This window comes from Zootoca vivipara, chromosome 8 (genome assembly GCF_963506605.1).
Source record: "Zootoca vivipara chromosome 8, rZooViv1.1, whole genome shotgun sequence".
NCBI lineage: Eukaryota > Metazoa > Chordata > Lepidosauria > Squamata > Lacertidae > Zootoca > Zootoca vivipara.
The window spans coordinates 15,802,649-15,813,874 of NC_083283.1; the positions used below are offsets into that span (position 1 = coordinate 15,802,649).

At 45.4% G+C, this 11,226-nt stretch overlaps 1 protein-coding gene across 1 annotated transcript; it reads right to left on the reverse strand.

Annotated features, from left to right (window-relative positions):
• Nucleotides 1–2,712: 2,712 nt before the first annotated feature.
• On the reverse strand, nt 2,713–5,403 carry AARD (alanine and arginine rich domain containing protein). Its single transcript, XM_035124420.2, has 2 exons — nt 4,980–5,403; nt 2,713–3,536 (listed from the first exon to the last, which is right to left on the reverse strand). The coding sequence occupies exons 1-2, from the start codon at nt 5,226–5,228 to the stop codon at nt 3,396–3,398; spliced, it is 390 nt and encodes a 129-aa protein (XP_034980311.1). The 5' UTR covers nt 5,229–5,403; the 3' UTR covers nt 2,713–3,395.
• Between the last annotated feature and the right edge of the window lie 5,823 nt (nt 5,404–11,226).

The window sequence follows — 11,226 nt, forward strand, 5'->3', positions numbered from 1 at the left end:
TCTTACTCGGCTACGAGTGATCGCCAAAGAAGAAGGACTCTTGGTTTTCTTTCTTATTCTTTTTTAAAAAGAAATAACACCTGAAGTAGGGTGTCCCATTTCTGCCTAATGTGTCTATGCATGTTAATAAGCGGTATTCCAGTGACTGATGCTACAGCTATTATCCCCTCGGCTCAGTCAGCAGAGCTTGAGACTTTTAATCTCAGAGTCATGGGTTCAAGCCCCACTTTGGGTTAAAAGATTCCTTCATTTCAGACAATATGGCCCTCATGGTTCCTTCCAACTCTACAATTCCTATTGAAAGGTTTGGGGAACCAATACTGGCCCTCCTCAGAGTAGACCCATCAAAAGTAATGCTCACGACTAGCTTAGCTCCATTAATTTTTAGTGGGCCAACTCTGAGTAGGATGTAGTTGGATCTGACCCTTTGGATCGCCAGCACATTGCTGAGCTACAACTCCCATCATCCCTGACTATTCCATGCTTGCTGGGGCAGATGGGAGATGTAGTTCTGCAACATCTGGATGGAGAAAGTTTCGCTACACCTGCCCTGTGTGGAGCTGGTCCTTTCACTTGCTGGAAGCATCACACAGCTCAGAATACCTTAAATACTGGTATGCAAAGCAGCCTCGTCTCCTGTGAACTTTGCACATTGTACGAAATCTGGATATAATGGGCTAGCTAGTAAAGCTTATTTCTGGATTACTGGCTGCATTATTTATAAGCAGTATTATTTCAAGCTCCCAGCATGTATAAGTGTATGGGTAACTGCAAGGCTTGCTGGCCTCATAATCACGGCATTTTTGAGCTTGGTGGCAGCATTTTATTTTATTTTTTAAGTATCATTTATGTATAATCCCTGCGTAGGCGACTGTAAACTCGTTTTTGTCAAGATTTAACGCTGCTTTGTAATCTGCGGTGTTTAGGACCCTAACAGCTTGTTGTTGCAAATGTCGTCATTTGTCACCCTACCTTCTGCCACCAGCTGTAGGGCAAGAGAACTATTTTAATTAAAAAATTTGTCTGAGCACATATTTCACTGTTTATGCACGGCAAACAGCACCAATCGCCCTGTGGGTTTTGTGCGCTGCCGTCTCTGAACAGAAAAAGCATTTTCTTCAGGGGTTTGTGCCTTTAAGGTAAAGAGGGCACAGTCATTGTATATATCCACTTATTGTTTTTTTTATTTAAAAAAAAAGGGAAAGGAAGGAAGATATCTATTTTTACCTGCTGTTTTTCATATTTTCTTCATTAAGGGCTCCATCTGCATTAGCTTTTCAACGCACGCCAGTCGTGAATTGAGACATATGAATCAGCCTTTCATCTTACTGGTGGCGTTTGCAGGATGAGGCTGCCACCAGGTGTGAGGGTATCAAGGTACCCTCTAGCTCAGTGCCTGGGGAGTGGTGGAGCGACAGTGGTCACAGAGAGGAGAGAGAGGAGACTGAGGGGAGGAGGTGTTGGAAGCTGAAGAGGTAACAGGGTCTGGTGAGCAGGGAGAGTCTGTGGCAGAGAGAAGTTCAGAATCAGAATCAGGAGAGGCTGGTGAAGAAGCCAGGGTGTCTCCTCCTGCGACAATCTCCCCTTCCCCCTGTCTCCCAGAACCAGGAGAGGCATGAAAAGGGCAGAGGAGATATTGGCTGCAAGCAGGCACAGTTTCTGATTGCTTGGAAAATGCCCTGGAGAGGATGGGACTTAGATGGCTGTAAAGGAGGCGGGGACTTTCAATCTTGGCAACTGATTTTCATGGGGTTAGGACCACTGGGAATGAGCTGCTCTGCTCATCAGGCCTGACACTCAACCGGTTCTGTGGAGATCATAAACTGCGATAGCTTAGTTGGCAGAGCATAAGACTCTTCTTAATCTCAGGTTCATAGATTCGAGTCCCATACTGAGCAAAGGATTCCTGCATTGCAGGGGGTTGGACCTGATGACTCTTGGGGGTACCTTCCAACTCTCTGGTTTTGTGATTTAAACCACTCACATCAACCCCTGCAATTTTCTAACTGGGCCATAAGTGTTATACCAGCCACGCCCACCTAGCTCAGTACTGTAGACACAGACTGGCAGTCATTCTGCACGGATTCAGGCAGTCCTACCTAGAGACACCAGGGATTGAACCTGGGACCTTCTGCATGCAGGACAGGTGCTCCACCACTAAGCTACGGCCCTCGCCAGTTCGGCTGCTGTCAGATATCAGCTAATGGGGACAGTGATGTCAGGAGCAGGCTGTGGGGAGGCCAATGGGAGTAGGAGTTTTACACGGGCACACCACATGCATGTCCCCCTTTGCTCGTCAATCAGGACCCCACTTTCATGTGCGCTTTTGCCAGACATGGGGCCAAAGACACACATTTGTGTTTACTGAGAAGACATCTGAAGGCAGCCCTGTGTAGGGAAGTGTTTAATGTTTTATTGCGTTTTTAATATTTTTCTGGGAGCCACCCAAAGTGGGAATAGTGTACTGAAATTGAATTAAATTTGTTGAATTGTTTGAAAACTAATAAAAAAATATTGGGAGGGGGGAAAGCTTCGTTAGTTTCATAGTAGATTCCCCCCGGCTACATTTTGCCTTTTGGGGGGGGGGGGACTGAGACACTCAATCATAGTTGTGCCCTGCTTTCACAGTGAGATCACTCCAGATAACACTTTTTTTTAAAAAAAAACCAGTTTGACTTGATTTGCTTGCATAAAGTTTGCAGGCATGTTGGACAATGTCAGCTATTTATTGAACATTTGCTTTCAGGGGGCTTAGACGGCACTGCATCAAGACAATGTGACCCAACACTTCCCTGTGTATTCCCCCCCCCCATCACTTTCCTCATTGCAAGGGATTCAGTCTTTTGCAGGAGAAGTGGACTCGTTGCACAAGAGTGCTAAACCGTCTTGGATTGCACAACCTGAATTTGTCGGCATGTACCTGAATCCCACTAAAGTTACTAGTGGCAATCTGGAACTGCCCTGAATGTTTGGTCTGGAACAGACACCGTTCATTCACTCTTTCGTAATGGAGGATCCAGATAACTGCCAAACCACTGCATTTCAGAGGGGTGGGGTGTGTGGGTTGCCCTCCCATCTTTTCAGTGACCTGACTGGTGGTGATTGTTCTGAACTAAGCAGATTAAACAGGCAGCAATCATTTGAAAAGTAAAGCAGACATTCCATTCTTTGGAGGTGTCCCATTCTTTCCTCTACTCCAAAGGAGGCTCTGAATTCTAATATAATAACTAAGATTCCTTCTCCAGCCAAGTTAATGGAAATTCTCATTAATATTCAAGCCATACTCCCCGACCAATTCAGACCTAACTGTGCAACATAATCTTCCAATTTTTGCCAGGCTCGCCGGTGGGATTGTGTGTTGCGTCTTCTGGCTTTCTCCCTGAAACGCAGCTCCGTTATTCTGAGCTTGCAGCAAAGCTCGGGGCCTTTGATTCTAGAGCAGTTGGCATGTCAGCTTCGTTTCTCAACCTCTGTATTTCCATGCTTAAATCCAGCAAGGTTTTGGCAAGCTTGTGGTTCTGCGACTTCATCTCCAACTGCAAAGAACAAAAAGACGATAATTACTTTTTAGCAGGTGATCGCCACCCAGAAGGGCTTAATTAGTGCCAGCGCTTAGCCCTGGCATTGTGTCAGTGTCCAAATCCATTCCTGGACTTCGTGTAGACGGAGTAGGTTACAAAAAGGGGGGCTCCTGATCAGGGGCAGGGCGGATTTTCCTCATTACTGAGCAACAGAAGCCCCATGCTAACCTTTGCCAAACTGATGCCCTTCAAATATTTTGGACTACAACTCCCATCAGCGCCACCCAGCTGTTGTCTGCAGATGTTCGGATGATCATCTATCTGCATGGCTTCTACATATGGACAATGGCAAGTTCTGGCTGATTTTTTTAAAAAAAATTAAGCAGAGGTTGGGCAGCTATCTGTCATGGATGCTTCAGCTGAGATACCTGGGGGGCTGGACTAGATGACTCTCGGGGTCCCTTCCAACTCCACAATTCTAGGATTCTGTTCTATGATTGGTAACCTCACCGTTTTCGAGCTCCTGCTCACATGGAGAGAACGAGTGTCGGGAGCTGGAGCCAGGAGTAGGTCAGCAATAAAAACACCTGTGTCAGTGAAGTTAACTATTCGAAAAAAACTTGCAAGTAGGATTCAAACACGAGAGCATCCTCCCCTCCTGCCATTTCCAGCATTAATGTGAACATACACAGTGCCTGATCCTCATCAAGGCATGTCCCTCTACGGGTGAGATGCAGCTCTAATCCTTCTATGATCTGCAGACTTCGCTCCTCCTCTCCCTAAACTGGTTATCATTTATTGCCTTTCTATCCCTCCTTTCTCTCCAAAGAGCTCAAGGCGGCGTACAGTATATGGTTCTCCTCCTCTTCATTTAATCCCCACCACAACCCTGCGAGGTAGATTAGGCCATAGCTGCCAAGTTATCCCTTTTTTAAAGGGATTTTCCCTTATGCTGAATAGGCTTCCTCGCGAGAAAAGGGAAAACTTGGCAGCTATGTTAGGCTGAGAGGCAGCGACCAACCCCTGGCCACTCAGTGAGCTTCATGGCCAAGCGTGGATTTGAACCCTGGCCCCATGGGAGACGGAGCGAACTTGTTTTCTCCTGCTCCGAACTGATTGCTTCCGAGCCACACAGAAGGAGATTCCGACTGAACATCAGGAAGAACGTTCTGACAGTAAGAGTTGTTTGACTGCGGAACAGACTCCCACTAGAGGTGGTGGACTCTCCTTCCTTGGAGAGGTTGGGTGGCCATCTGCCAGATATGATCTAGTTGAGATTTCTGCATGGCAGGGGGCTTGGATTAGTTGGACGCCCCCCTTCCAAATCTCCAGTTCTATGCTTTTAGCAATTCTTGTTTTCATCTGTAAACCGCCTGGGGGTGGGGTAAGGCGGAGTATAAATAAGTATCTAATAACGTATCTCTAGAATAAGCCCCCCCCCCGCCCCAAATCACTCACCAATTCCACACGGAGCCAGGCAATGGCGCCCTCGACGTGCGCCCTGCGCGCTTCCTCCCGGGCCACCTCGACCCCTCTGCCTTTGCAAGGCGCCGCGGGCCTGGACAGCATCAGCAGCTGCTGGGGCGCGGCGTCTCCCCCCGGTCCCCGGAAGGCGTGCAGCAGCCTCTGCTTGATGTCGTCCAGCAGCGAGCTGCAAAAAGCTTCCTCGCAGGGAGCCTGCTCGGCGCCCACCCTGATGGGCTCCATCAGGCGGGACCGGTCGTCGGGCAAGGATGCGGGGAATTGGAGAGATGGAGCGCAGATCTCTGCTCCAAACCTCACCACAACAACAAGCGCTCTCCTCTCCTCTTCCTCTCCTCCTCCCAGGCCAGGCCTTTTGTTTCCTAGCCCCTGGCTGGCCAGCGCGGCTCCTTTTCTGCAGGGAAAAAAAAACACATCTCCACCTCCCACCCCCGATGTCATTCCAAAGAAAGTGGGAGAGGAGAGGGAAGAGGAGAGGCGTTTCTCACGCTTGGGAACCGACCCCGCCTGGCCCGGTCTGGGTTCTGCTTGAAGGAGATGCGCAGCTTAGGAAAGGTAGTAGCCCCTGCATACCGGTAGAAATAATACCAGCTTCGAAACGGTTTTTAGTTTCATTATTAAATAATGCAATAACAACTGTTGCGGTGGTTGTTATATATTTATTAATAATCTGCTTTAGGAGACTTAAGGCAGCTTACAGATAAAAATTAAGAGCCGCTCAAAACTGAGAGGGAGAAAAGAAATCATTGAAAAACAATTGAACAGTAACAGAATTAAAACTATATAATCAAAATTACAATAAAAGGTATTAGTGATCGTGTTTTTGTTGCTGTAAAATAATAGCTTTTATTCATAGTTTTATTATTAAATAATGCAACTTATTAGAGTAAAAACCCATTCTACAAGCACTGCTTAAGTTTTCATTTCCCACCCACCCCCCTTCCCTCCTTGTCCCTTTTTCCCTTTATGCTGTAAACCTGCAGGTAGGAACTCCCTTTAATTGGATGTAAGCTGCTTCTGTGTGATAACCCCTTCAGAGAGAACCACAGGCTGCTGTTTGGTCGTGCGACTTGGTATACCACTCCTCAAAAGAGGGGGGGACTAGGGAGTGCAAATAATTGTGGGGCTTATGCAAATAGGTCCCCCATTAAGCAGAAATGGAGAACAGAGTAGGGTTCTCCCCTTATTTGCCATCATTTAAGGTAGGTAAACTGGGTCAGCCCCCCCCCTTTTCTCCCAAGCCTTGCAATCTTGCAAATTGCAAGGCTACAAAAGAGAGTAACTTGTTGCACATTTGTCCTTTCCATGTGGCACCCCACATAGTCAAATGCAATTATGATGCAAAACACTTAAGGACAGCATGAAACAGATGAAGAATTTAGCCTTTTTGTTGTGGAAATGAAGTTCCCAGACTATAAGCTGGAAGTAAGGAATGGCACAAGCAAGTTCCCAGGCTATAAAGGAGAGGAAAGGAATGGCACAAGCTACAAGAGCTCTTCTCAATTTCTTTAACAATGTCAGCAGATTTTTCACCACAAAAAAACAAAAACCCTCCTTGCAGTAAGAAGGTGGGTGGGAGGGAAGGGGTGCTACAATGTGGATGGATGGATTGTTTCTGCCAAATGGATCTTAGCAACAAGTCAAGGCCAAATACTGGTTTGGCCCTTCTGCAACAAACCTCAACTCCTTGTTGTTGAGGGAGCTACCTGCACATGAGGGAACCTTCAGAAGATACATGCAGTAATGGTTTTTATTTATTTTTGCAGAAGGTTCTGCTGAACACCACAGTCAAATGTACCTATAAAACAATTGCCAAAAGAAACAAAAATGAAAAGCGGTTGATGTTTTACATTCGGTGGTTTGCATAAATATTCATTATTTAAGCGGTGTTCAAAACACGTCTAAAGCACATGGCTTCCCCCCAAAATCATTCTAGGAACTGAAGTTCAGGACATACAGAGTTTTCATTCCCAGCATCTTTAACAAACTACAGTTCACAGGATTTTTTGGGGGGGAGGGGGTGTCATGTGTTTTATGTTTATGGTGCATGCACAGCCTTTGAGTCAGGGCTAGCGTAAGATATTTTGGTGCAAAGGATAAGATCATGCCTGAAAAAGCCAACTGGACTGGCAGCCGTTCTGAAAATGCTTTTTTTTATATAAAAAAGCGTTTTTTAAAATACATTGAATTTTCCATAAGGCTCACCATTGCCATCTAGTGTCATATTGTATATTGCACTTAAAACAGGCACCCCCAAACTTGGCCCTCTAGATGTAAAGCTATCAAGAAAGTTCCCTATTTTCTGGTAACTGTCATTTTTAAATTAGTCCTTGTTTTCTTCCTATTTGTTGCTCTTTAAAAACATTGTTCTTCATTTCCTTCCCCAATTAGAAATACATAGAAATATATTTCACTATAGTGTCTGCTGTTAGGTGCTAGCTGTTGATGGGCAACTTACTGTTGTTTTGGAGTAAAGTATCTACTTTTACATACCCTCCAACATTTCTCTGATGAAAATAGGGACATCCTATTCTACTACTACTACTACTACTACTACTACTATTACATCCCACCCATCTGACTGGGTTGCCCCAGCCACTCTGGGTGGCTTCTAACATATATAAAAACATAATAAAACATCATTAAAACAACTTCCCTATACAGGGCTGCCTTCAGATGCCTTCTAAAGGTTGTATAGTTAGTTATCCCCTTGGCTTGCGGGTCACATACGGTAACTCCATACCCTCCAACATTTCTCTGATGAAAATAGGGACGTCCTAAGGAAAAGCAGGACATTCTAGGATCAAATCAGAAACTGGGACAACTTCTGTAAATCTGGGACTGTCCCTGGAAAAAAGGAAAATTAGAGGGTCTGCCTTTACAGTACAGTATTTGTATATTATTTAAATATAAAATCCCGTGACCTCCAGATGGCACAAATGGCTCTCCCCCACACCTCTGTTTTATTCTCACAACAACTCTGTAAAGCAGGTCAGGATGAAAACTCTGGCAGGCCCAAGGCCACCCAGCAAGTTTCATGGTTGAGTGGGGATTTGAACCCTGCTCTCCCAGGGTCCAGCACTCTAACCACTACACCACACTTGCTCTCAATACTCTTGTGGTTCTTTATCTTTAAACCAACAGAGTGGTTTCCTTTGGCTAGAGACCATCTTAACTGTGGTCACTTAGCTGGCTGCTTGTCATTTTTCTACAGCGGATTTCACAGTCTATCACACTATCTTTAAATTCAGTCAAAGCTTCAAATTCCACACAAAGTCCCCAAGGTCTTTTGTAGCCCTGATTAATCTTATCTGCAGCAACTTGGAACACCCACAGCAAGGTCTCTTCAACAGTTACTGAAAGGCTCTATATCTGATGCAACCTCTGACTCAGACGGAACAACGAAAGAATGTTTGTCAGAAAATGCCAAAATCCTGTAAGTCTTTCAGCAAACTAGAACTGTTTGTGTCCATCAGATCATTGGGGTCCCAAGCATTTTCAATAAAATATCCTGATCAATTTCCTACAATCCCCTTTTCTCTTTCTGTTGCTCACCCTACAGAATGTGCAAATGCAACTGATGTGCAGCTTTCAAGCGTAAGTATCAGGTTTAGGGGTCCCAAGAGGCATTTGGGAAACATGAAGCAAGGAGGAAGAGTTTAGCTCTTTCCCGCTGCCATGATGTGCCAGTGTGGTGTAACAACCATTGCAGCCTTTCTCAGCCTTGAGTCCCTAAATGTTGTTGCACTACAACTCCCATCCTCCTTAGCCAGCATGGCCAGTGGTCAGGAATGATGGGAGTTGGAGTTCAGTAATATCTGGGGACCCAAGGTTGAGAAAAGCTGGTGATGGTCGGCTGTGGGGCTGGGAGACCCAGGTTCAAATCCCTGCTCAGCCATAAAACTTGCTGGGTGACCTCGGTCCAGTTACAGTCCCCCAGCCTAAGCTATCTCACAGAGGTTTCTGCACACATAGCATCCTCCATCCAGGCAAGAAAGATGCATAATTAATTCAAGAGGAGGATTGTGGCCCGGGGTGGGTCCTGGGGGCCAGATAAAGAGACCTGGAAGGCCACATAGCACCCTGGCTGCCATGTTTTGGTCCAGAGTTCTACAGACAGATGGGAGTGGAGTCCCTGAATCAGTAGACATGGGCTTATTTCAGATTAATGTTCACTGCAGGAATTACTCTGACATATTTCCAACCAAAGACTGTTGCATGCATTACCAGCCTGAAATGCAGGTAAATTCAGGTCAATGTTGGTTGTTGGGGAAAATGCATACAAATGCAGCATTTCATAAGAACCGAAAGGCTGGATGCAGGAGAGATACAGATTGTGGTTGCCAAGGTTTGTAGCCCCGTTTCCCAAACCAGCAGTGGAAGCGCAATGGATACAGAGTAAACAGGAGTGTGTACTCAGCCATATACCCCACGATGCATTACCTAATTAACTGAGGAGGAAGACCTATTTAATCAATGGGACCCCACTTCTGATAATATACTGTATAGGACTGGAGTGTAAGACAGAATGTTTGTGGCACATGCTTAATAGCATTTCCCCATTTATTAGGGTAGACAGAATAATGGAGCTCTCAACTCCAAGTCCATCCATTTTAGGGATTTGTGGTCCCTAAGCAATTCATAATGTAAGGCAACCAGACTGGGTAGCCTAATGGTATTTATAGCTGGTGGTATACCTAAGGCTAGACCTGTTTGAGGGCAGAGTTTGGGATGGGACACAGCCTTCAGCAGCCTGAAAATAATGAGCTTTCATATTTTCAAAAGGGAACTTTTAGATCTTAACACTGTGAAAATAGCTTCAAAATATATGGACAATGCATTGAGCAATCTCAAGTCAGATGGGGTAGAGCAAGTTCTCTAACGATCCTGGGTTCTCCATAACTAATGGAAACAGAATACACAATGCAGAATAAGCAAACATATCAAATAAACTCATTTTACATGACTGTTCTGTTTCAGATGTTTTATTCGAGGCAGGTGGGGGGCCTAGGCAAAATGCATGCCTACTCTCTATGGAAGAATGCTCCATATTCACTGCAGAATTGCTTTGTGACCTGCTTGTAGTGGACTGCTTGGATAATCTCGGTGAATATGGTGTACTTTGTTTCTTATTATCTAGCGACCTTGATATGTTTTGTTTCTCTTTGTTTGTTCTCATAATATGCTATTTGGTTCCTGTGAGTTTGTCTTTTGGTTGCTTATACTGGGAACTCCTTTTGCTGCGTATTTTGAAAGGACAGCATCTTCCACTGCATCTGAGGGCAAGAGACTAGCAAGATGCAGTGCCACACACAGATCTGTTCTTTGACTTCTATCTGCTTCACTCTGCGTAAAGGAAAAGCCAGCCCTGGCACTGGGTCATCAAATTGTCCAGATCTCCATCTTTCCATTTTCCTATAGATTGCTCAAACATAAAACCACAGGTAGTGGCTTTAAACAGCAAAAATCCTTCTGGCACCATTGTCACATTTATTTCTTAATTTATTTATTGACAGCTTTGTTTGACATTAGTGTGTCGTTTTTTTATTAAAGGTAGCTGAGCAGCAGCAATTTCAGCAGGTGTGCTGCAGGAGGCCAAGTCCTCTTTGTCACCTGTCGACTCCTTGTAAAGCTGCCACTGGGTTTTACTTATCACAGAAGCCCATTTCAACATACTGTATTTGAGGAGTGCCCCTCAAGCTGCAGGTAAGGCATGGACAGGAGTTAACACGTGAGCCAGTCGCTTTTTGTAGGGCAGCAGAAAGACAAGCAAATGAGGCAGCCTACTGGAGAACACAGGAACTGACGGCTCAGCGTGGAAAGTGAATGTTGGTCACCAGGATGAAAGGCAGACTAAAAAGAAAGCAGAATTATGACCTGCTGTTGTTCAGGCCCTGGAAGGCTGCATATGCCTGTAAGTCACACAGAAGGAAGAATTCCCCTAGGTATCGCTGCAGCACCGTAGCTGGAAAAGGCTTTGCATTTTCCTTTGCAACTTTTACACCCCAAGTCAACAGTGTGATGTAGCAGCAGCAGCAGCAGCAGCAAAAAAAAAAAAAAGGCTAATGCTGTTTTGGTAAGAGCTGTAAAGACAGTGGAATGGACTCCCTAGGGAGGTTGTGGACTCCTCCTTTGGTGGTTTTTAAGCAGAGGTTGGATGGCCATCTGTCATGGATGCTCATCTGAGTTTCCTGCATTGCAGGGGGTTGGACTAGATGACCCT

Bases quoted from the DNA above. Each gene is read 5' to 3' on its own strand.
- AARD (XM_035124420.2), bottom strand. From the start codon at position 5,228: ATGGAGCCCATCAGGGTGGGCGCCGAGCAGGCTCCCTGCGAGGAAGCT. The intron at 3,537-4,979 runs GTGAGTGATTTG...TGTTCTTTGCAG, and splicing joins CCTGGCTCCGTGTGGAATTG to TTGGAGATGAAGTCGCAGAA.